General features: G+C 38.8%; 4 protein-coding genes across 9 annotated transcripts; 1 reads left to right on the forward strand and 3 right to left on the reverse strand.

The window, feature by feature from the left end:
• LOC109718002 lies at nt 30–5,386 on the reverse strand. Its single transcript, XM_020243973.1, has 2 exons — nt 4,881–5,386; nt 30–529 (listed from the first exon to the last, which is right to left on the reverse strand). Exons 1-2 carry the CDS (start codon nt 5,331–5,333, stop codon nt 356–358), a joined length of 627 nt encoding a protein of 208 aa, XP_020099562.1. The 5' UTR covers nt 5,334–5,386; the 3' UTR covers nt 30–355.
• LOC109718979 (GATA transcription factor 19-like) lies at nt 6,418–10,007 on the reverse strand. 6 transcript variants are annotated; one of them, XM_020245498.1, is made up of 8 exons: nt 9,826–10,007; nt 8,668–8,754; nt 8,187–8,302; nt 7,524–7,643; nt 7,264–7,369; nt 7,093–7,161; nt 6,907–7,002; nt 6,418–6,829 (listed from the first exon to the last, which is right to left on the reverse strand). In XM_020245498.1, the coding sequence occupies exons 1-8, from the start codon at nt 9,919–9,921 to the stop codon at nt 6,782–6,784; spliced, it is 738 nt and encodes a 245-aa protein (XP_020101087.1). In that variant the 5' UTR covers nt 9,922–10,007; the 3' UTR covers nt 6,418–6,781. The 6 variants fall into 6 exon arrangements, with proteins under 6 accessions (XP_020101087.1, XP_020101086.1, XP_020101088.1 ...); XM_020245497.1 differs by having other exon boundaries at nt 6,418–6,833; XM_020245499.1 differs by having other exon boundaries at nt 6,418–6,833; nt 6,902–7,002.
• LOC109718404 (translation initiation factor IF-2-like) lies at nt 15,739–18,997 on the reverse strand. Its single transcript, XM_020244636.1, has 8 exons — nt 18,728–18,997; nt 17,886–17,966; nt 17,708–17,796; nt 17,545–17,619; nt 17,021–17,124; nt 16,720–16,935; nt 16,321–16,389; nt 15,739–16,202 (listed from the first exon to the last, which is right to left on the reverse strand). Exons 1-8 carry the CDS (start codon nt 18,848–18,850, stop codon nt 16,096–16,098), a joined length of 864 nt encoding a protein of 287 aa, XP_020100225.1. The 5' UTR covers nt 18,851–18,997; the 3' UTR covers nt 15,739–16,095.
• Nucleotides 20,274–24,304, forward strand: LOC109718403 (probable prolyl 4-hydroxylase 6). The gene is made up of 7 exons (XM_020244635.1): nt 20,274–20,502; nt 20,603–20,660; nt 21,168–21,272; nt 22,166–22,223; nt 22,326–22,501; nt 22,630–22,690; nt 23,793–24,304. Exons 1-7 carry the CDS (start codon nt 20,348–20,350, stop codon nt 24,101–24,103), a joined length of 924 nt encoding a protein of 307 aa, XP_020100224.1. The 5' UTR covers nt 20,274–20,347; the 3' UTR covers nt 24,104–24,304.

The raw sequence follows: 25,058 nt of genomic DNA on the forward strand, positions 1-25,058 counted from the left end.
AGCAGATGAACAGTTTATAAGGCAAACCAAAAAGATACAATACATATTATTTATGCGCAAAAGAGGAAAACCAGTTCTATGATCTCATCTCATCCCCAGCTCTCATGTAATACAAACACTATATTGAATCATCATTGTTTTGCTTATCCCTCGATTTCCCTATTACAATTTCTCCGAAAGATCATTTATCGCATACACTTGAGAAAGTGCAAAAATGTTATATTTTCTTATGGTTTGATCGGCGACATGGGAAAAATCTGAGTGAACAGAAGAGAATACAAATTGCTCATTCTAATGCGGAATAACAAAGCGAGAGAAGTATTTGCAACATTCCGATGCGCTAAAGAGGAAGAGGTCATGAGGAAGAGCTCTTTACTTTATGTGATGGGGGCCGCCGGAGATTGAGGAGATGAGAAAGGCCCGCGATGACATGCAAACGGCTGGTCGGAACTCCTGTTTTCGCCAAAGCCCTTCCGCGCTTGTCCAATAGCACAAAGCAAGGAACGTATTTGATGTCGTAATGGAGAAGCTGTACAGGGTCAGGAAAATACACATTTACTACGTAAATGGAGTTCACAACACGGATAGAAACTTTAATGATTGATGATTATCTACACAGGTAAATTGAATCACGTATCCCTATACTTCTAAATTGTTATTATTAGATTCCTATCATTTGAATTCCGCTTCAATCTACGTACTTGTTTGGGCCAGCTTCTGCTCGGCCAAACAGCACGGTGCCCAATAATTGTCTGTTTGGATGAGGTGTGGTATATTTTAGAATCGGAAAAAAAAGGATGGTCCGCAAACCAGCTGCAGAGGCTCCACTATTGGAGCTTCTGCGATGTGGAGATGGCGGAACGTGGATTGCCACTTCATAGCTTTTTCTGAAAATAACCAGAATACCCCTAAAGAAATAATACAATTCAAATCTGTCCAGAAAAAAATACTCGTCTGTCCATAAATGTACTCTCTCTCTTTCCTACCACAAATATACTCTCTCTCTCTCTCTCAGGCAGGGGAACCCCTCCCTCCTCTGCTCCCAGAAGGGAAGGCATCACTCTCCTCCTCTTCTTTTTGTTTGGGGGGGGGNGGAGGGGGCGGGGTTCTCCCCCTTCTCTCTCTCTTTCTCTTAAGTTTCATGAAATTTAATTTAATTTTTTATTTAATTTTGGTAAAACTGTATAGTAAAGATGTACTGAGCCCAATTCAATCATGTGCCATTTTCCAGTGATTCACTCAACTTTACTTTTTCTCACTAAAAATATAGCTTCTATTTTTTTTTTTTAACTTATTAAGTTTAAAAAATTTATTAATCTAACAACTCCATTAATTTTTAGCCACCACTTGCTTTAATTAAATTTGCTAAAAAACAATTCAATGATAGAATTACTGATGAAATTAATAAAATTTAATTAATATTGAAAACTAAACTATATTTCTTTCAATTTTCTCTTAATTTTCATCTATTTTACTTTAAGATACTTTAGTCGATGAAATTAGAAACTTGCTTAAGTTAAATAATTTATTAGCTATCGATCATCAATTATTAACAAAATTAGCACTTTTACAACTAAAAAGTAATTTTATCTTTAATACTTCGCAAAATTATTAATTAGTTTAACAAATTTTTAATTCAATTGGATAAAATAACTCAAATCGAAATAACAGAACATAAAAGAAGGGAGTACGAAGTTAAAAGAAATAAAGTTAAGGGACTATTACACAATGGCCTATAATTGAGGGGTTTTCCATACACTTCGATATTTAATAATTAGTTGATTTTGACATTTAAAAATAATTAGTTGATTTCTTTTAATCGATTTACAACAACATTTTATCAGAATTTTTGCCAAAAAGCTTTCTACAACAAACAACATTTTTATAATAGAATCAACCAAATATTCTACAGCTTTTTTGTTACAGCACTATACGATTTCATATTGCACTTTTTCAAGAGCACTATCCCTAAGGCTGGCAAATGAGCGAGCCGGCTCGCTTTCGACTCGTGTTCGACTCGATACTTGGCTCGCTCGAGCTCGACTCGAAATTAAATGAGCCGAGCTTGAACAAAGAAAAAGGCTTGAAATTCATTTCAAGCCAAGCTTAAGTATTACTCGGCTCGTTCGAATTAGGCTCGAAAAGCTCGAAAAGCTCGAATATATATATATATATAGTAGAGCCACTATGCTATCGAAAGTATAGAGGATCTGGTGCTTTCGATTTTTTGATTCTTAGATCAACCCCTTTAATCATTTCTTATCTTTGGATTAATACTAGTATTATCTTGTAGGGACCACTCAATCTTAGGGGTATTATTTAATTCAGGGGGGGACCGCAATCATCCCAACCATACAATTCTTAATCAAAGGGTCAAAAATTCGAAAACATCAAATTCTCTAAATTTTCAATAGCATAGCAGTTGTACACTATATATATATATTAAAAAATTTAAAAATATAATATATTTTAATTATATATAGGCTGAGTGAATAATCTGAGTTTAGTTAAAATTGGGCCAATGTTGTTGACCCGTAAAAATAAACCCAATAGACAAATAAAAGAGCAAAATTTCACTAAATTTATACATTTTTCCTTTCTTTCTTTTTTTCACAGAGCTCTAAATTTTCAATATGTTTCTCTCTTTCTCTTTTTCTGTCTCTCACCCTAAGTGGCCAAGCCGGAAGCCCTCCAAGTTACCAAGTAACAGCATATGCCCGCCGTTGCCTACCTTGCTATTAATTGTATGCTTGAGAAAATATACAGAATATTTTTAAAGTAAAAAATTATTATTCATATAAAATTTTAATTTTAGTTATATATGATTGGATAGTTTAATCAAATATTTACCTATATAATTTATTTATTTTTAACTGCATAAATGAAAATGAATAATATGGAGATTGAAAGCGGAAGAAAATACATGTGAGGCTGAAAAAATTAGATATTCAACTCATAAATTATTTTTTCCCATATTACAATACTATATTTTATATAATTATTTTGTACTTTGAACTATTAGACATATTTTTGTATCAAATTATAGATAATGTTCTATACAAATTAAATTATTGATCGTATGATGTTGAGAATTTCAAGCGGCTCGTTTAGGGCTCGAGCTCGCTCGACTCGAAATTAGGCTCGCTCGAGCTCGGCTCGAATTAATTTCAATCCAAGCTTGAGCTTAAATTTAGACTCGAAATTAATTTCAAGCCGAATTTGAGCCGAGGTAAGCTCGCTCGAGCTCGGCTCGTTTCCACCCCTAACTATCCCCAACAGCTTGGCCAAACCTACATTAAATTCATCAGTTTCTTTAAATAACAAGTCGATAAGTTACTTCTCATACGGTTAGAAGATGGTTGCATGAACATTTACACCTGATTTGATGAAGAACCTCTTACTAAACGAGAAAGATGATTCAAAACGCAAAAGCTGGTGATCAAATTGAAACTATGTAAGAAAGTTGAGGACCCATTCTACAATTTAACCAAATCGTTATAGTCCCCTTAATGTGTTGACACATAACGAAAGTGAAAAAATATACATTTTGATTGCATTCTAGTGGTAGTGTTCGCATTCTTCAGCAAACTGAAAAATAAAAAAGCCACCAACTACTTTTGGAAGCAATAGTAGTGATTTGAACTTTTTCTATCTTCCGTTGATTTTTTTTTGCACCACAATGAGTAGCCAATGTTCACAATAGAAACAACATGGTTGGAGACTGCACATATTGGTTTCCGCGACAACATGTATTTACCATAGGAAATTTGGACAATTTTTGGTATCTTGTAGTTCCTCATGTAAGATCCATATAAGTTATAGTAATAAGTAGTTTCCCGAATAAGCCAGGCGATTCTTCCATTTATGGACCGAACAACATAAAGAATCATTCAAAGATTGAAACGGGGAAGTTCATTATATCATGAGAAGTTAAATCAGTGGAATGCCATAATTAACAAACGGAAAGTAGTTAACTCCTTACGAAGTTTCTCCCAAACAACAGGCAAAAGAATGCTCAGACCATACTTTGATAGAAGAGTAAGATAACACGAACCCAACGAATGCAATTGTCAAAATAATACAATGATAGCACTCATCCTCTATCTTGTCCGAAATGTTACCCCAAAGTCACTCTTATTTCTTACCAATTGATCCAAGTTCTCCTAGTAATGAACTACAATTAACAAATGACAGTAGCCTTATACTTGCCTACAACATTACATCCTACTCAAGCAAACAGGTAAAACTATACATATTTTCCTATGATTCCATTTCACTACATCAAATTGTGTTATATAACCCCATTAACCTATCCAAGGCTGATGATGAAGCAATCTTATCTCCTTTTATGTACACTAATATTTGCTAATTCAGTTAATTGAAGGCGTACCATGAGTAATCAATGAGCTTCTCAAGTCATTTTCTTCATTGGCGGTAAAGTTTATAATAAGACATGAAAAATAGATTCGAGGTAGCACCTAACCAGACATATCCACACACACCCCTCATTTTCTCGAGCATTTTCTTATTGATGTCATAGAGCACTCATGCTCAACAATCTGATCAATTAGGGGTAAGATACAAACTTCATTGAGGTAATTCAATAAGCTACTTTAAATAAGGGATCCGGCAAAGTGAAGCGCACTTTTTCCACCTAAATTCTGGGGGTAATGCGCAAAACACGATATATCTACATCCATGGGAGTGAAGTCAACTACATTTTAGCCATAATTTTTCAGTCCAATATCTTTCTACAAAAACCTTACTTGATTAAGAAAAGTAGAAATTTGGTTACATTAGCACAATTCAAACACATTTATAAAATATGATTTACTACAATTAGAGAGAGAAGAGTAGGAAGAACATAAAGAGCGCAATACCTCGGGGAGCCACATCTCGTTCTCGGCGTCGGCGAGGACGAAAGAGACCCAGTCGGAGTTCCGGGACTCGACGCCGAGCACGAGGTCGAGGAGGGAGGCACAGAGGCGGCACTTGGGGGAGTAGAACTCCACCACCGTCGCCTCCTTCCCGCTCGCCAGCGCCGCCGCGAGGGCCCGGTGCTCCGCCTCCCCCTGCTCCTCCCGCGATCGCCCCCGCCCCCTCCCCGCCGCCGCCGCCGCCGCCGCCGTAGGGCGCCGCCGCGGAGGAGGATCGGGGGCGGCGTCGGAGATGAGGAGGGATTGGGCGAGGGTGGAGAGGGTGTGGAGGGAGCGGAAGAGCCAGGGGAGCTCCGGGCTCCCGCAGGGGTTGGGGTTGGGGCTAGGGTTAGGGTTAGGGTTGGGATCCCACGGCCATTTCCAGCAGAGGAGCGAGGGTTGTGTAGCGGCCCCCATTTTTCGATCGAGAGTGCAAAAGCCGAGCTCGGTAGGAAGAAGATGAACGGGAAAGGTAATAACTAAATAGAATGTGAAAATGTATGGAGACCCCTCAACTATACGAGATTATGAAAGACACTCCTCAACCTTCTATTATTATTATTTTTTTCGTAAAAGCTTATAGAACTTGCGAATAATATAAAATCATTTTGAATTGACTATTTACTCTTTCAAAATTTAAATTTTACTATTTAATTTTTTTTAATTTATTTCATTTGAATCGATCAACAGCACTCTGCTTAAATTATAAAGTAAAAGTGTCATTGACTAACTCAAATTAAATAAATTAAAATTTGGATGGGAAAATCAAAATTTTAAAAGATTAAATATTTGACTAAAAATGGCTCATTTTTACTTTTTCCTCCTTTTTTTTTTTTTTGACAAGACGCCCTGATTTTTGGAATTGAATTATTCCAGTGGCTTTGGATAAAAATTTTGTAAAATTCTAGCTCTATTTACTAAAAATTGATAAATATTATTAAATTTGATAATTATCAATAAATTTGATAAAAATGTTAGTTTTCTTTTTTTTAACTAAATCGCTTAATTCTGAAAAAATTGAGGTCCAACCAAAAACAGGCCATTTGCGAATTGCCTTTCAGCTTCATCTTTAAAAGGGTTCAAATTCACAGCTATGCAACAAGAAGCCACTGGACAAAAGAATTTGTAAGGGCTTATTCAAACAGCTTTCGTGCCGCGTTTAGTCCTGAGATTTTTCTAATACTAATAGAAAAGCATAAAGTGATATGCTTTTACATTTTTCAATGAGACTGCAGAAAATATATTATAACTGATTCAATATGATATGTGAAATGCAATATTATATACGAAAACAAATAAAATATTTTTTTATCAAACTTTCTTATCGCACGTAATGCAATCTTCCTATAATCCCAAATAGAGCCTTATTTCATTAAAACAATTGTAGAAGCTCCAGCATCGCCGCACAGGCCTCTAGTGCAGGGACAGCAAATATTGGAAGATTAATAAGAATATCTCCAAAACCACATGTTATCCAACACAAGTTATTAATCAACATAATTTTGGAAAAAGAGAGCTGTCCCAGCATCCAATCTAAGTGAGGCATCTTATAATACAAAATATGAAGTTTGATCAACCAACTAATTACAATTTGGCGGGCCGTTATCTGCCTAGAGATGATCAAACTAAACAAACCACTATCCATTATAGTAAATCTTATTTCTGGAACATTAACAGAAAATTTCGTAAGTTAACAAAAAGGATCAAAATTGAGACAGGGCAGCTTTAGTGATGCACAAATACATGCCAGCATCAGTTCATGTAGGGTTCCATTGCGAAGGGTTCCATCGCGACAATGCGGTTAAGCGATCGGTTAGTCGTTTTCCATATAATTCTAGAGAAGACATGCAAACTGGTTGGTATGGTCATTCATTTATCTGGGTTTGAGAGGAATTTGCCGAAATCGCTTGGGCCTACCTGAAAAAAGAAAAGGATATAATGTAATTATCCTTCTTAATAGTATCTTGAGATACTGTGGAGGATACTTCACGTATGCGTCAGCATTAGTGGCAATTGGATTATGGATATCTGAAGTGAGAACGATTGCGTTGTCATCGCTCCTGATTTCTGAGTCACTAGCGTCAACCTACGGGAGAAAAGAACTGAACAAGTAAAAAATAAAAAGTAAGATAAAACCAGGTATATTTCAAATATGATACAGGTAATTAAAACAGACCAGATCGTTTACTTCGGTAGGATTTTGAATACCCGGTTTAGGGGGCTTCATGTGACTTCTCAGAATACCCTGCAGATTTCAAAGATCCAACATTCAAATTGGATAGAACATTCAGGTGAAAAAGTTAAAAAGAAGAAGCCTTTTCTAAAGGTTGGGGAAGATTTTAATTACCTTGTTTGCCCACATCAGCCCGCAAGCATTGCAAAGAGACCTAGGACCAGCAGGTCCACGACGCATTGCTGGAGTCAGCTTTTCACTGATGCCGCAGTTTTGGCAACTGCAAAAAGACACATGAACATTATTATATGAAGTAGAGGAAAAAAAAAAGAAAAAAAAAATCCAAAACTGGTTTCTTCGGTTTTGAAATTAGTAAGTAGTGATCTTAAACAGCAGGCAGTTAAGAGAAATTGGAGAATGGAAAAGAAGCTGACTTTCTTTCTTGTGGATTATCGTCCTGGCTTTTGGCTGGAGGAGAACCACAGCTTGGAGAAGCTGATGCTTCCACATCAGGATTAATCTTCCCAGCAAATTGCCCTTTTTGCCTCTTCATTCTAACAAGATTGATCAAAAGGTTTGACATAAAAGGGGCCATTAATAAAGAGTAAGGCTTTTTTTTATAAAAAAAGCTAGGCCTCGTTGTCTATGTTTTTTGGATGGACTTTCCAATCTCATTATTTTTATTAGCTTGCAATCTCATCTCTTCGACAAAAAAAAGAAGCAGAAGATACTACGAAATTTCTGTTTTTGTTGCCAAACAAACTTAGGAAGCGTAACAAATTGTGCAGAATTTGAGTTCCATTCCAGACAATAGAAGCGCAACAAAATAGGCCCAGTTTTGCCTGCAACATTGTGTCTTTGTCTACGATTACTTCTTCTTTTGTTTATATAGGGGTATATACAGACATTCATTACGAAATATGTTCAAAGGTTCTAAATTCTGATGCACGATAACACCTGCCGTATCCAACGAGTACAGATATCTGATGCATGTTCAATGCGAGCCAGGCTAATACAAAAAAGTATCCATGAATTATAAAAAACCACCACAAACTAAAAAACTTTCTACATTAACATAAAATACGAAGGAACGGTACCTGAGAGCAACTTCTTTGCGGACAGCATATCTAATTTTCTTGTCAAAACACCTTTCCTTTCTCTTCTCGCGAAACCTATTTAGAGAAGCAATCCGACTTGTAGGTGCTGTCATACTCTGTTTAATATTTTTAAAGAACTCGAAATAAATAACCAATAACCCTCTGAAAACATGCAAAATTCTACTACCAGCTTGCTACGTCGGGGCACTTGCATGCGTGCCCCTAAAAACCGTGCTTATTTGCTTTGCATTAGTGTCTCTGCCGGGGTATCTATTTTAAAATCATTTTTGCATATGTACCCAGCCCCGCCTGAATCCAAATAAAGATAGTTTTTAAAGGAATGCAGCCAAGTACCAACTTCACAAGAGTGTTCGCATAACGGCAAATATTTTGCAAATGTGAATATATGCAAAAAAAAAAAAAAAAAAAAAAAAAAAAAAAAAAAAAACCCTAAAAATTAAGTTCCAATAAGAGAGAGCACCTCGTCTACATTGATAGGGGGAACCGCCAAAGTAACTGCACTAGAGGGCACTTCACACCCTCCCAACAGTAATAGCACCGCTTGCACCTGCAGCACAATCATCCAATCAGAGAAGAAGATAATGTTACAAGGGAATAAACTAAAAACAAAAGCAAAATTAATTTGCCAAATCGCATAAAAGTAAGAAGTTAAGAAGCACGAGCAAACCATGAAGACAAAGAGCATATATATATATATATAGTAATTGCATCGAAAAATAAAGGCCATTTGTAGAGCTCTGTCATGCTTCAGTAGGTGAAAATTAACAATAAATTTTCCAACCAAGGAAAGAAAGGAAAAAAAAGGGCGGCAAAGAAACAATGTTGCATCAACAAAAGAACAACTGAAAGATCCTAAAATATGAGAAGTCTCAATAAATTCGATATGCTACTTCATGAAACTTCACTTGCTCACACTCCTCTTATGTGAAGCCATTGAATACTCAGTTGCAGTAATCAATGGTTCTCTCGGCCATCAAATGATTCACTAGAAACTAAATTGGCTCTCTTGGTCATCAAATGATTCAGAATAAACTAAATTTGTAGCACATCCGCTGGACGCCTCACAACATATAATTCCAACCTAAAGGTAAAATTGTGCTATACCCTAACAACTCTTGATTCCTTTGATTCAGTTATTTCGATCGATTAAAATGGGGATTTTGTTACATTGTGATCGGCTGATAGCTGATTGAGCATTTCATTAGAACAAAGTACTGATTTCAATTTATGAAAATAACTCAAATCAAAACGATTCCGAAGTTGAGGGAGTGATATGAAATAAAATTTTAAAAAAAGTCAAGCTGAAGGGCCCATTTCAAAACAACATAAGGTCGAGGTAGGATAAAGTGTTTTTTATAAAGAATACAATGAAATGTTTGATCCTACGATTTAACCACAAAAAAAAGAGGAAAATTTTACCCAAAATTCAACTCGCTTCCTCACCAAATAGCCCAACCAAAACCAAAATTTACATGAAAAAAAAAAATTAAAAAAAGGGAAAACCTAAAAGGAGAGATAGATAGTAATGTCCGCAATGTAGCATATCAACGTTTAATTTAGAACGAAAACAATAACAAATAGTGATATGGCGAGTGGATTGAGAGACTAGGGATAGGACCTTCTCGGGGGAGACGGATTCGAAGACGTAGACCTCGCCCTGGTACAAGAGCGTGAGCTGGTTCGAGGCGACGCCGCCCCCGCCCACCACCACCATCGGCGCCGACGCCTCCTCCTCCTCCTCCTCCTCCTCCTCCTCCTCCGCCGCCGCCGCATCGTCGCCGGCGGCGCAATCCTCCGCCGCCGCCGGAATCGCCGACGGTAGGCGAGCGGGCGATTCTGGCCCCTCGGAGCTGATCGGCTCCGGCAATCGGCGCGAGCGGTGATGATGGCGAGAGGGGAGGTAGAACGAGGCGATGGGAGGAGGGAGGGGCGCGGTGGGGACTGGGAGCGGTGTAGCGCCGAGATCGGGGCATCGTGCGATGAGTCGAAGAGCGAATCGGACGCGTCTGGATTTGATAGTGCGTGTGACGTTAGGCGTCGGATTCCGAGATATCTATGGAGAGCGTCCATAATACGCGTGTGCATCTTACTCCAAGGCACTTTAGATCACATTATGCACGCCATTTTTCTTTTTTTCTTTTTTTGAATACTATATTATTTAATTCATAGGCCTTTTTGCATAAAAAATTCACTTAATTTTGATTTTTTGCAAAATCGCACCATCCTTTTCAAATTTTGCAGATTCGGTCACTTTTCAGGCAAACGACCAAAAAATACCCTTATATACTTTTTCCTCTCTCCTCTTTTTTTCTCTCAATCGCCTTTTTCGATCCCAATCGTCGCGGACACAACCCTCACCCATGACCGACTCCCCCTTCTCCTCGCACTCCTCGTTCCGCCCCTACCCCTACCGCTCCGCCGCCGTGCCAGATGCCGCGAACAGAGGAGGAGCAACGGCGTTGGTGGAGGAGAATGAAGCGACTGCGGCAGAGCAATCGCCGGTTGGCGGCGGAGCCAACGCGCGGTGGTCGGCGGAGCTGGCCGAGCTTCGCCGGCTCTCCGCTTGTCGGCAGCGCCGTGGCCTGGCGGCTGGCCTCTGTCGACCAGTCGCAGGGTCGGCGCCGCCAAGCCCGAGCTCAACAGCGGAGCACCACCTAGAGGCAGCCTCCCTCACATCGGCCACGAGACTTTCGACACGACGCGCCGCAAGATGGGCTGCTAGGGCGGTACGCTGTCGCGCGACTCTGCCAAGTCGCGCGGCGTGTAAAAGTCTCGCATCGTCCGACGACGCCATTCGCGCCGCGCGCGCCGCGAGGCGGTGCGAATAGTGGGCGCTCCCCCCGTCCAGCGGAGATGAGTGAGTCGGCGTCTGCTCCCTTCTCCGCAGGGAGAAGAAGAAGAAAATGAAAAAAAAGAAAAAATGAAAAAGATCCAACGCATGTTTCTTCTCCGTCGGCGAGATGGTGTAATGGTGTAATCGGCCGTAAATGGTGGTAAGGTGTTAATTGGTAAGGTAAGGGTGTAATGGGTGTAATGTAATGGTGTATATGGTTGTAATAGTTAATGGGTATAGTGTAATGGTAATTGGATGTAATGGTGTTGGTGAATGGTGTAATGTGTAAATTCTATCGCTTCTTTTTTCTTGCCGCGCCCGCAGTTCTCAGCCGGCCGCCGGCCATGCGGAGAGTGCCGGGGGGCCGCGAGGGGTGCGGTCGCCGGGGGGAGCGAGGAGGTGCAGGTTCGTGAACACGACGTGAGGCGGAACGGCGCAGGATCGAGGGAGAACGGCGGCGCGGCAAGAAAAAAAAAAAGAAAATCCGCTGGCCGCGGCCGGCGGCGGAGGGAGCGGCGTGGGCGTCAAGGTGCGGCGTCACCGGGGGCGAGGAGGGTTGGCGGTTCGGAATGACTGGCAGACGGTGATGGGCGGCGCAAGGGGATCGAGGAGAACGGCGGGGGCGGCGAGAAAAAAAAAACATAACGATCAAGAAACACTTTGAGAAAGAGAGAAAGAGAAAAGAGAAAAGTACCATAAGGATATTTTGGTCCAGGCGGGACGAGAAAAGCGGAACCGAATCTGGCAAAAAACGAAAAGGTGGCCCGTTTTGCAAAAGCCTCAAATAAGTGAATTTTTTATGCAAATTGGCCTATATTATATGCTATATATATAATACATTAAACTATAGGCCCTTTTCATTAACACGGCCAATTGCATAAAAAGAATCTACTTATTTTGGGCTTTGCAAAATCGGGCCACCTTTTTCATTTTTGGGCACAATTCGGTCAGCTTTTCAGCAAACTAACAAATACCGCTATTACTTTTCTCTTCCTCTTTCTCTCTCTTTCTCGTTCCTAGTTCTTTTTTTTTCTCCCGGTAAAGCGAGGCAGAAACGGTCCGTGCATCGCCTCTCACGGCCCATCTGCTCGCGGCCCTCCCCTGCCCTCGTCCAGCAACTTGTCCCTACTTCCTCGCCGTTCCGACCCCGTTAAAAGCTGCGCGGACTTTTTTTTTTTTTTGGCTTTTTTCTTTCTTTTCTCTCCGACTGCTTCTCCAACCGTCTCCGAACACGACGGCCTCTCGGCCCTTGTAAACCCGCGCCGCTCCCTCATCTCTCCCTCATCCTCATTGTGTCCTGCCGGCCTCCGACGATGATTTATCTCGCCGCAGCCGATGTCGACACCGGTAGAGGTCACTAGCGGCGCAGCAGCCTGAGCGGGGGGTCCTAGCGGCGTCCGTCACCGCGTCGGTCACCCAGCGTCGTCACCGGCGCCTAGCTGTGTAGAGAAAGGTGACAAAAATTATAGAAAAAAACAGAAAAAAAATTAAGATAAAAAAATTATATATAAATAGAAGAATGAAGATTGAAATTACATCGTTAATTACAAAAAAAATTATAAGTGCATATGTAAGATGTAAATTCTGCATTAAATAAAATATTAACATTTTTTTTTTTTTTTTTTTTTTTTTTTTTTATTTTTTTTTTTTTTTTTTTTTTTTTTTTTTTTTTTTTTTTTTTTTTTTTTTTATTTTTTTTTTTTTTTATTTTTTTTTTTTTTTTTTTTTTTGAAGCGAAATTATAACTAATTTTTTTTATCTTAAATAAAATGCATCCTTTAAGGATTATTTTAATTGTTTCTCCTCATTGTTGCACGTTTCTCCTGTTGTGCAGCTATTTTTCTCTATTAACAAAGAAAGTGGGCAATAAGCAAGAGAAACAGTGCAACAAGAAGGAGAAACAGTATAATATCTCTAAAAGGGTGGCCATTCTCCTCTTATTGTGCATGTTTCCTCTCTGTTCAATCTATTTCTCCTATGTTAACACAGAAATAGTGCAACAGAGAAAAACAGTAGATATATTTTCTTAAAACATGCAGTTTTCTCCTTCTGCTTTGTCTAATTCTCCTCTTGTTACACAAAAATGGTCAACAAGAGAGAAACAGTATATATATATATATATATATATATATTATATAATAATATATATATATCTTAAAACATGCAGTTTCATTCTCTCTCTGCACTTGTTTCTCCTCTTTTGACTTATTTCCTCTTATTTATAGCAGAAATGGTGGCAACAAGACGGAGAAAACAGTGCAATTTTGTTTAAAGAGTATAACTTCATCTTAATTGGATGCAGTTTTAACATTAAAGAAGTGTATAAGAGAAAAATACAGTGTATATTCTCAATATAGTGTAATTCTCGTTTTAAAAGTGTAGTTTTCATCTAAAGCTGCAGTTACATCTTAAAATAGTGTAAAAAACTTATAATTTTTTAGCAGTTAACGTATAGTCAATTTGAGTTTCATCCTTCTTTTATATAATTTTTATCTTTATTTTTTTTCTGTTTTTTCTATAATTTTTTTTTGTCACCTTACTCTGCCACAGCGCATGGTGCCCGGCGACGACACCGATAAGGACCTCGCTTCGAGCCTGTAAAGCCGCAGTGACCTCCACGTGTCGACGTCGCGCCGGCGAAATGCATAACGTCGCTCGACGGCGGCAGAGATAAGGGAGAGGGAGAAGAGAGGGCAGGGAAGGACGAAGAAGACGAGAGCGCATCGTTCCGTCGAGACGGTGGAGAAGAGTCGGAGAGAAAAGAAAAGAAAAAAGAAAAAAAAAAAAAAAAAGTCGGGGCGGCGGCCTGGCGGGGTGGAGCGCGAAGTGGGGTGCGTGACGAGGGCAAGGCGAGGGCCGAGGGCGAGGGCGAGGGCCTAGAGAATGAGGGTGAGAGGAGAGACGGAACGTTTACGCCCCGTCTGCTGGCGAGAACGAAAAAAAGAATGAGAGAAACAAGAGGAGAGAAAAGGAAAGAGAAAAAAGTAAAGGTATTTTGGTCAGTTTGCTGAAAAAGTGGACACGAATGCGCAAAAACTAAAAAAAGGTGCCCTGATTTACAAAAGCCAAAATAAGTGGATTTTTTATGCAAATTGGCCTCATTAAAACCCTTCCAATCCTAACAACATTTAGTTTAATTATATTATTTATACTGGACCATTGGAATATATAATATATATATTATAAATAGAAGCTAAGAATACTTTACAAGTATCACCAAGTGATCACTTTGTGTTTTAGGGCCATTAGATCTAACTTTTTTGATTACTAATAGTCCTTGGATCAAATAACTATTACTACCACAACCTACCACCATCATCTCAAGCCTCACATCTCTCCATCCAAGGGCTAAAAACACACAAGTATCACTTGGGTGAATACTTTTACAAGTATGGCTAGCCGCTACTATATATATAATATGATATATATATATAGGTAGCTAGAATATCTGTAAAAAGTATCATGGGGTGATACTTGTGGTTTTTAGCGCCTTGGATGGAGAGATTGAGGTGAGAATGATGGTTGGTAGGTGGTGGTAGCTGGTATGGTGGAATAAGTGTTTAATCCAAAGGCTATTAAAATCAAAAAGTTAATCCAATGGCTTAAAACCTAATAGCACCATGATGGTAGATACTTGTAATAAGTATCATAGCTCAACTCTATATATATAATATATAAATTGTTAGATAAGATAAAACCTTGATTTAACAAGCACTTATAGTTAGGAGTGGCAAACCATTCGCTTCGTGAGCTCAAAAGAGTGTCGAGATCGATCGCTCGTTAATAAAAGCCGAACACGGATTTAATTTTTCGGCTCATTTAATAAACGAGCCGAAACAAGTAGCTGCAGTAGTGATCGTGTTCTGGCTCCAATAACAACTCGCAATACATATATTTTATATTATATAATTTATTTATTATATTTGTAATATAAATAAATAATTATATATAATATAATTTTTATTTAATATTTAATAAAATAAAAATAAAATTAGCGAGCTTAATTATAAAAAGACTCATCTATATTAGATTTCAACTATTAGATCAAAGTCTTATAAATAAGATTTTAATAAAATTTATTTTATTAATATTATATTCAATGCTACATTTTTTAACTTATTGTTCGTGTACCGCTCGTGGAGCCAGCTCGGTGATTCGACTCGTTTATAACGGAGCCGAAAAGCGAGCAAATTTTTCGACTTCGAACTTTTAAGCAAATCAGCTCGTAGTTCAACTCGTTTACACCCCTACTCATAGTGTGCCTTTTTTTCTTTTTTCTTTTTCTTTTTTTTTTCTTTTTTTTTTTTTCCAGAGGCATACATAACAATGCCCCTCTGTCCTCTGAAATGTAAAAAAAGGGAACTCCTCTCCTTTAATGTTATAAAAAAAATTTAACCGTTTAAAATGATAGTAAAATTGTCGACTCAGAAGAATCACTTGACAAGAATATTTCTCTTGCAAAAGTTTTCACCCCTCTTTTTCCAATGCACTTCCAATTATTTTAGAAGCAAGAAACCAGCAAATATTTCTAAACTGAGCTAAGTATAGGCACAAAATGAAAAATACCATAAGCAAACAACATTTGTACGGACAACAAGATACAAACATAGTATTAAAACCTAGTTTGGAAGTGAAATATCAAAATGCATCTATTTTCACACTCAAAATTCGCAGGTAGCTTCAATCTTTCCCCCGAAATGTTCTAAAAAAAGTAAACAGCTTTTCAAAACATAAAAGCAAGTGTTTTTCGACACCGCATTCTCAAACCAGGCCTAAGGCTAAGGAATACAATTTAAGTTGCATTCTTAGAAACAGTAAATAAAATACAGGTCACATGTTAATAAAACTTCTCAACAAAATCAAAACTGCAAACTCACAATTAAAAAGGAGGGGGAGAAAAAACGGGGAACTAAGAAACATGTTTACCACTAGATACAGCGGTGGGCCGTAGTTGGATGAAAAGAATACAGCAGAAAAAATTAGTAAGTGAATGCACTTAATACTTATAACAGGGAAAGTTAGCCGTTGCAAGACAAGAGTAAGCCCACCACTCAACTAGTAGGAGGCCTGCTGAAACCCTCTCCCGCGGCCCCCAGCCCTTCCGCGACTGCCCCGAGCATAGTATCCTCTTGTGACGCCCCTGCCGCGTTCATATCCGGAACCTAGCAAATTAACACGGGAAATGGTATTATATGAACTCGAGTATGACTATGAGTTTCTTCACATGGTGAAAGTATATAATTCGATAGTGGTTCCAAGTAAATATGGTTGAGTGCTTACCGCGATAACTCCAATTCCCTCTACCTCGCCCGCCACCTTGACCCCAATTTGAGCTCCATCCACCATTTTCTATTGAGGAAATGGTTACTTGAGTAAAAAATTTTGACTGTGAGGGGTGAAGGAGGGGAAAAGATGATACAGAACCCTAAAGGAAAATAATTCTACCACTTGCAATAAAAGGCGCCTCATAAAACAATGTTTCAAATCTAGAATAAGCCAATCCTATCCTACAAGCTAGATATGTTATTTAGAACATACAGAAGGCTTCAGGAGATGTATATACTCGGGGCCTATATTGTTTTCGAGGACTACGTCACAATATTGCGAAAGTGCAAGAACAGTCCGTGTATTCTATGCCAAAGTTAATCATGCAATGGATGAGAAATCAAACACCACTACCTTGGTCGTGTCCATATCCTCCATATCCACCTTCATTGTTCTGATATCCACCATACGCACCGTCATTGTTTCGATATCCACCATATCCACCTTGATTGTTCCTGTATCCACCGTACCCACCTCGGTTGTTTCCATATCCAGCATAGACACCGTATCCTCCTCTAGCCCAACCCCTTCCTCTTCCTCTCACCCTACCCCTCCCTCGTCCATAGGAATCTTCATCAACGAACATAAAAATGTCAGTATTGTTTTCATTATCAGAAATTTAAACTATGATGAGATGCAACTTCATTAAATTGACCTTGATTTTGTCTTGGTTGATACTGTTGTTGCGGTTGATACTCCTGCAGCTGTTGGGCTTTTTGTTGGTGCTTAGGCTGCTCTGCATGCACTGGAGCTTGATACCTACCAAAAGAGGAAAGATAGTCCATAAGATAAAAATGCAAAACTTTCGCGCACAAAGAGACTCACCAACACAGCTCGCCAGTAGGGGCATATTTATACTTTGTTGTCCATTTCGGTTATCTGTTCTCGTTTTTCCTCAAGTTCCATGTGATTGGAGGCCGCTAGGTTTGGCCTTACATAATTTTGCTATTGTGGATTAATAACAAAATGCCACATTTATGGTTTTCTTAATTTACGGTATGTAATTTTCTTTTCCTGCTATTTGTTTCTTTTTTTTTTGAAAAGATGAGTTTGCGATAAGTCCATCCCTTGGCAACTTCAATTGCATAGAATTGATGACAACCAAAAAACAAAACATGAACAATGCCAACAGCACCCTAAATATTTGATTGCCAGTAGGAACATTATTAATCTGATTACCCAGGGGAGTCCTTGTTTAGCTCTCTTGGTGACAGAGTGATTGAGATAACTGAAACATGGCGTGTTGTTTCCAATCTGCATAATTTAAGTAAAATATTAAAAAAAATTACAACAAAAGCATGCTATTTTATAGCTGGTGCAAAAAGCTGCAAAGAGACTTAACGGTACAAGGCCCTCCTCAATAGGTTCCCATACATCAGTAATACTAACCGAACTGGTCGAGGTTTCTTGATGCAAACCAGGAATCCTTTTCTGTAGTCAAAGTAGATGAGTGAAGATGCCAGCAAACATCACAAAAAAGGAAAAAAGAAGACTTAGGTGAGGGGAGATGTCAAGCCAACCTTCATAATCTCTGCAACAGCCACAGTTTTGCTGATCGCCTGTCCCATGGCCTTTAAGACAATCTCTCGCACTCTTTTTTCCTGGTTTGACATAATATGCAATTTTATTCCTTTGTACACAGAATGGATCAATGTTCCTAGAGGATATGAACAATAAAAATATGGCAGCAGGAAATTTGGTAAAAAAGAAGCAGGGCACAGAATTATATGCGAAAGAACATGAGAATTCCAACAAATCCACTACTGAGATGCTTTTGCAACAGCCGCCTGATATATTTGCGCAACAAAGACATGAGAAGCACTAATTAAAAAAAAAACCTTCAATTCTTTTCCTACTGTTGAAAATTCCAATCATTTGCTAAATTTCACAGCAACCTTCTGAAATTTATGAGAAGCGAAAAAGTGTCGACTTCAAACCAACTGCTGTCAAATCACTTTAATAATATTTACTAACACATTCAACCATCAAGATGCCTCTTAAATTCTGTTATAATCCACAATATAATGCTCATGACCAAACAATATAATCCCCAGTGTAATGCTTTTAAGGAAAAGTGTAATCTAGCAGTGAATGAATGCGTACATTAGAAAAATATATTTTTGGCAACAAAAACAGTAGAAACACAATAAACCTGAAACTTAAAGAGCAAAACAAGCGATAAATCGGTTACAAATGCATACATTCAAATCATATCAATCTTATATATGGAAAAAAAAAAAAACATAGTTAATCGATAGAGTACAAGCAACATTCCCAATTTCAGAGATCAAATTACATCTTAGGGCTCGATCTATAACAGGAAAAAAAAAAAAAGAGAGAGAGAGAGAAATGAGGGATTCACCTGAAGGAGACTAGTGGCGTAGTTGACGTAGTTCCGGATGAGCCCCTGTGTGGTGATTCGAACCTCGTTCTCGTTAATGGCGGATTGGGGCCGGGGCTTCTCCACTTTGTGGTATCTGTCCATGGCGATTGAGATCCTTGTTTCCTCTGAGAGAGAGAGGCGAGAGGAGAGTGGAGGGGAAGGAGGGGCGAGGCGGTGCTACTAGGGTTAGGGTTGCGAGGAGAGAGAAGGGTCTCTAAACCCTAGAGAGGAGCGAGTGTGCGTAATAAATAAGCTTAAACCTCCGTGGGATGCAATGGCGATTGTGCGTACTACACGCCAAATTACGGGCCGAGTTAATTAGACCGGATCGGCCCATACAATTGTATTTCTAAGTCCGAGTTCTGATAAAAAAACCGGCCCGGTTCATTTACGAGTGTTTCGATTGGGCCGGATCTACGAAGGCCCAATAAACTTGTTAGGGCCGGGACACCCAATCGAATCTTCCAGAACATCTCACCACGTCATCCTCCTTCTCATTTCTAATAGGCGGGTTTATGGATGACGTGGTGGACCAGTCTCACGTACCTAACGTTCCTCTCTGCCACGTTGAAATTTTAATTTATGAATTAATTTCATACACGTCCCTATAAATATGATGAATTATATATATATTCCCGCAAAGTTCAACTTTCATAAGTTATTCTTGTAAAAGTTCTAATATATTCAGATATGTTTCTCTGGTTAGGATTCGTTAAAGAATTATTTATTTTTTAACAATAAATTCGTAAAATGATATTTTTGTCCTCAAAGTATGTCCCTCCAAATGTTCAAGCTGGTATACGTTTGTAGAAATGCCCTCACAAATGTCCCTTTTTTTTTTCTTTCTTTTCCTTTTTGGGTTGTGGGAGCAGACGACGGCGGCGGCAATGGCGGGGACGTCGCGGAGCTTGTCGAAGTTGCGGCCGACGAGGATGAGGCTGAGGCCCGCAACAGCAAGGCGGAGGGCAAAGGTGCGGCCGATTCAGAAGCGCTTGTGACGACGGCCCACGCGAGCACGACGATTGGATCATCGACGACGACAACAAAGAGAAAGAAGGAGGTGAAAATTGGAGGAAAAGAAGGATATGAAGAAGAAGATGAAGAAAAAGGAGGCGGCAAAGGCCGTTGTCCGGCCGCCGCTGCACTTACCTCAACTGGAGACACCGTTGGGGATGGTGAGGTCGGTGCTGATCTCCCACAAAGAGCCCCACCCGATCCTCCTTCTCCACCGCGATTGCTCGCCACATCTCCTCCCTCGCCGGCGACGACGACGACGGGTACTCTGACAAGTAAGAGGGGAAGATGAAGAGGTAGAGAAAGAAAAATAAAATTATCAATTCACCTTATTAATTAATCATGGTTAAATATTTTAATGGTGATTAACTAAATTTCTCTAACAGATCCTAACGGTAGGAATATATCTTATAAAAGTTAAACTTTATAGGGATATATCTGTAATTCATCATGTTTACAAGAACATGTACGCAATTAACCCTTTATTTACTTATTTATTTATTTATTTATTTTAGAAAATAGAAACCCACGAACACAACCCGTCGATTCCCGTCACCGCCTCCCACCTCCCTCCTCCCCGCGCCGATGGGATCCGGTCACCGTCTCGACCTCGTCCTCGTCCTCGTCCTCATCCACCTCCTCTTCGGACCTCTCCCCACCCTCGCCCATGGAGACGACGACGACGCCCACGCCTTCCTATTCGACCCCACCCGCGTTATCCAACTCTCATGGCGCCCTAGGTTTTTCCCCACCCTAGCCTCTTTCCAATTCCCCCTTCCTTTTTTTCCCGTACCTTTTTACCACAATTAGGCTTCGATCTGAGCTTTGGGCTTTGTTTAGGGCTTTTTTGTGCAAGGGATTCCTCTCCGGCGACGAATGCGACCACCTAATCAAATTGGTGAGGAAAAGTTTCAATTTTTACTCTTTTTTGGTACTAATTTGCAAATAAAATTCTACACTTTTCTCTCTTTCTCAATTACCCCTCCTTGCACTTTACTCTTGTTTTGAATAGATGCGAGAATTTGAGATTGCGAAATTTTGGTGGACAATTTCACTTTGATGGCATATAAATTGAGTAAATTGTCGATAAATGCCAATTCAACTAGCTGTTATAATAAAGAGGATCCTTTTTTGGGTCTTAGATCTATTATTTAGACTACAACATTTCTTCTATAGAATCAACGTTATGACCTACATATAACGATGTTCTTCTATAGAATCAGCGTTATGACCTATTTGAGACGGCACTAAGTTCAAAGGTTTAAATTGTTGAGTAAAATTGCAAGGAGTTAATTGAGGAAGAGGGGAGAGTGTAGGGATAATTTTTTTGTAGTTTAGCCTATTTTTCTTGATATTATTGATTAGATTATTGGAATTTGGTTTCGGTTTTGTATTGCGAGAGTAGGCAAAAGGAAAGCTGGAGAAATCAATGGTGGCCGATAATGAGTCCGGGAAGAGCGTGATGAGTGAGGTCCGCACAAGCTCAGGAATGTTCCTTGAGAAGCACCAGGTTATTTGAATCCCTTAATCCTTTTTGCATTTGTAACTTTTCAATAAATTTGCTTGTTTTGGTTCGGAGAACTTACATTCAGACTTGCTATTCTGGTGTTGTTCTTCATTGATGTATTCTATGTTGTGAGCTTTTCTATATATGCAGTCATCTTTTGAGAATTTAAATGCAGGTTAGGCGAGAATAATACACATGTTGTTGCATTTGAAAGATTGTTATTTGATGCATTACAATTAAGGGCCTCTTTGAGTTGGATGAGGCTTATGTTTATGCAGAAATGCTTTTTAAGTAGAGCTGTTTTGAGATTTTTGTGTGTTTTTCCCCTCTGTTTGTAGTTGCTCTCCGTAGGATTTCAAAAAAATATTAGTTTAGGATCCTATGGTGGATATCACTGAAGGTTGTTGTCCCGTGGCAATATTTTACCTTGTGATACTTTAAGTTAAAATAAAATGACTTCGAAGAGATGCTGTGCACTGTAACCATTGACTTATCTAAACCATATAAATTTTTTTCCCTCTGTTTCCTTTCTAATTGTCTCTTCCCCCATTTTCCCGCAAAATCGGCACTTTCTTATCTTTTCTGTTCTCTGGACTTTATTCTTCATCTAACAACTTCTGTAGGAGTATATGTGATTGCAAAATTCACGCCTCCTTTCAGATGAATGAAGAATATAATACATGTTGTCGTTGAGAATCATTAACAGCATTTTCCTTGTATACTCGTACTGAAAATTTCAAGTTTTCAAATATATATCATAATAATTTCCGCTCTTTGTCCTGTGAATTACTCTTTACTCATTAGTACATGTTTTCGTTAGTTTGCAATGCGCGATCATATTCTCATCTATAAAGAAATTTTCTGTGAGAATTCTAAAATAATATTTTCTTTGGAAGGACGAAATTGTTGCAAGAATCGAAAAGAGGATCGCTGCTTGGACATTTCTTCCAGTAGGTAAATTAAAGCTGCTGTCTTTTTCTTGGAACAATTATGTGCTGCTTAGTTGATAGTTATCATTTGCTGGCAATCTTTGATTATTAATGTCATCTTACTCAGAAAACGGCGAGTCGATGCAAATTCTACACTACGAGAATGGTGAAAAATATGAGCCCCATTTTGATTATTTTCACGACAAGGCAAATCAAGTGCTTGGAGGTCACAGAGTCGCCACGGTTCTCATGTACTTGTCTGATGTCATAAAGGGTGGGGAGACCATTTTTCCTAATGCGGAGGTAGGGATTTCTTCTTCTTTTTTTTCAATTCTTTAGTTGCAAAATAAAATTTTCTTTTGACAATTATTTCTCAAGAAAAGGGAAAAAAAAAGAAAAAAATAATCTTGTTTACTTTGCCTCCTATGCAGAGTAAACTTACTCAGCACAAGGATGACTCCTGGTCTGATTGTTCAAGAAATGGCTATGCAGGTATCTCATATGGTGATTCTGAGTTTTATCTGTTTATTTTCGTCAATTAAATGGTCCATATCTGATGCAAGTTGCTGCTTTTTTTTTGTTTCAATTGTTACTTTAAAATCTATGCGAAATAAAAAATCTGTCAGGATTAGTGGAATCAATAAAGATAAAATTGAGGCCTAACTGTTATAGAAGTTCCCACCCTATGGGCTCAATCTCACTTTGGTACCTAAACTTCAATTTATGCCCATTAGTGGCTTTTAGTCCTGTTATCGATATCTATCCATGAGAGTCGACGAAACCATGGTGTATTTGTTGCACTAACCTAGCACAGATTTTGGGGCATCCTATTTAGCACCTAATTGGGCCCCGAAAGTGGAAGGGCACTATTTAATGTTTGCGGCTCGTGGTCCCATTTGACCATTTTGGTTGAAAACCTTTATGAAGCTGGGTCGGTATATTCCCACCTACGTAGGCTCAAATTAGGCACTAATTAGGATACCACATAGTCCAATTTTAAGAACTGTGACTACACATTGGTCTTCCGTAAACTCTCATGGACTAAATTTAACCGCAAGACCTAATTGAATCACTTAATGATGTTTGAATAATTAATCAAGACTACCTGAGCGTGGAAACGAAAGTGTAACTCAGCCTGAGAATAGGGAACTATCAGTATAACCAATGATTTAAAAACCGAAACTGTTTACCGCCCGGAAATATTGCCGGGCCATGGGTTACTGGTTTAACCAGTGAGTTGAATGATGTCAGTATAACGTCATAAATGCTTACTTATTAATAAAAATATATACGAAGTATTGTATTCTATATTATTTTTAAATATTATTATGTTATATTCTTATATATGATTAAAAATGTATTCAAAGTATGTGGTCCGATTGGTCTGAGTCGAACCGGGTTTTAAAACAATGAGTATAACTTGCCTAAAATGACTCCCAGTTAGTTTCAGCCTAATTTTCGTCGATACTATTATAGCTGCTCAAGTTGAACATGCTTAGATTATAATGCCCACATTAGACATCTAAATATATCATTTCGAAGCACTTAGTCCATCACTAATAGTTCCTTCTTTCCTTTCTTTTTCTTTGTCCAGTAAAACCAAGAAAAGGCGATGCTCTCCTCTTCTTCAGCCTTCACCCTGATGCAACAACAGATACCGACAGCCTGCACGGAAGCTGCCCTGTTATAGAAGGCGAGAAGTGGTCTGCGACAAAGTGGATTCACGTAAGATCCTTCGATAAGCCAGTGAGTGTAGAGAGGTCGGGCGAGGCATGCGACGACGAGAACACCCTTTGCCCGCAGTGGGCTGCGGTGGGCGAGTGCGTGAAGAATCCTCTTTATATGGTTGGATCGAAAGATTCACCTGGGTTTTGTAGGAAAAGCTGCAACGTCTGCGCGTTATAGGCACGGATTAACTTGTCGTCATGTAAATAACATTTGAGTGTGGCAGAGAAAAGAATGTTGGTTTCAGAAGCTATTTAGGGATTCTCTTGTGTGTCGACAAAGTTGTACTTCGAATGGTATTAGACAATAAGAACCCTTTGATGGGCATATTTACACTATAAGCATGTTTTATAATAATTAAGCTGGTTCGCGAAGCAAAAACTATTTTTTGGGGTGCCTAATATGTGCAGTAAGTGTATGTAAAAGAAGTTGATTTTATTTTCCTGAGCAAATTATCTCTAATAGAACGTGTTGAAAAAGGAGGAGACAGGAGAAAGCATAGCATGAACAAAGTGGTCATTTGACTTATATATGTCCTGAGGTTACCAAATTTGTCTCATATCAAACGAATGTAGTAGATTTTTTTAAAAAAAATAAAATAAAATTTGGCATCATTCTTGTTCTTTTTCCACTCAAAAGTTTCCATTTAAGACATAATATTTTCCTGTGCATGGACCAAATCAAGGGTACAAGATAAAGGATAAACGACAAGACTCTTCCAAATACAAAAAATAGTTAGTAGCTGGTTGTTATGTCAACACGCTATTTCTTTTTGAGGTCAGAGATGTGAATATCTGGTAGTGTGAATTTATATAATAGGAGGTTCTAACTTCTAAGTCCCAGACTTTTCGGGTTTATATAGTGTCAAATTCGGTTTACAGCCAAGTTACGGAAAAAAAAAAAACTGGGACCGTACATTTCTGTAGCCTTTCAGTTACATCTAATTGTTGGTACTTGCACTGAATCTATCTTCAGTCTCCTACTATTAGGGCCCGTTTAAAATTCAACTTTGGGTTAAAATTGATTTTGAATTGAAGTGGAGTTCGGTGAAAACTATTTTTCCTCTATTATTTGCTTTCATAGTTGTAAAAGTGAAGTTTCCTATTTATTTGGCAGGAAGTAAATAATATAAAAT

This window comes from Ananas comosus, linkage group 12 (genome assembly GCF_001540865.1).
Source record: "Ananas comosus cultivar F153 linkage group 12, ASM154086v1, whole genome shotgun sequence".
Classification (NCBI taxonomy): Eukaryota; Viridiplantae; Streptophyta; class Magnoliopsida; order Poales; family Bromeliaceae; genus Ananas; species Ananas comosus.

Bases quoted from the DNA above. Each gene is read 5' to 3' on its own strand.
- LOC109718002 (XM_020243973.1), bottom strand. From the start codon at position 5,333: ATGGGGGCCGCTACACAACCCTCGCTCCTCTGCTGGAAATGGCCGTGG. The intron at 530-4,880 runs GTATTGCGCTCT...GACCCTGTACAG, and splicing joins ACGAGATGTGGCTCCCCGAG to CTTCTCCATTACGACATCAA.
- LOC109718979 (XM_020245496.1), bottom strand. From the start codon at position 9,921: ATGGTGGTGGTGGGCGGGGGCGGCGTCGCCTCGAACCAGCTCACGCTC. The intron at 8,755-9,825 runs GTCCTATCCCTA...ATTGTGCTGCAG, and splicing joins AATCCGTCTCCCCCGAGAAG to GTGCAAGCGGTGCTATTACT. The intron at 7,003-7,092 runs GTCTGTTTTAAT...TTTCTCCCGTAG, and splicing joins CTACCGAAGTAAACGATCTG to GTTGACGCTAGTGACTCAGA.
- LOC109718404 (XM_020244636.1), bottom strand. From the start codon at position 18,850: ATGGACAGATACCACAAAGTGGAGAAGCCCCGGCCCCAATCCGCCATT. The intron at 17,967-18,727 runs GTGAATCCCTCA...ATGTCAAACCAG, and splicing joins ACGCCACTAGTCTCCTTCAG to GAAAAAAGAGTGCGAGAGAT. The intron at 17,620-17,707 runs GTTAAGTCTCTT...TAAATTATGCAG, and splicing joins ATTGAGGAGGGCCTTGTACC to ATTGGAAACAACACGCCATG.
- LOC109718403 (XM_020244635.1), top strand. From the start codon at position 20,348: ATGGGATCCGGTCACCGTCTCGACCTCGTCCTCGTCCTCGTCCTCATC. The intron at 20,661-21,167 runs GTGAGGAAAAGT...TTGCGAGAGTAG, and splicing joins GCGACCACCTAATCAAATTG to GCAAAAGGAAAGCTGGAGAA. The intron at 21,273-22,165 runs GTTATTTGAATC...TTTCTTTGGAAG, and splicing joins TGTTCCTTGAGAAGCACCAG to GACGAAATTGTTGCAAGAAT.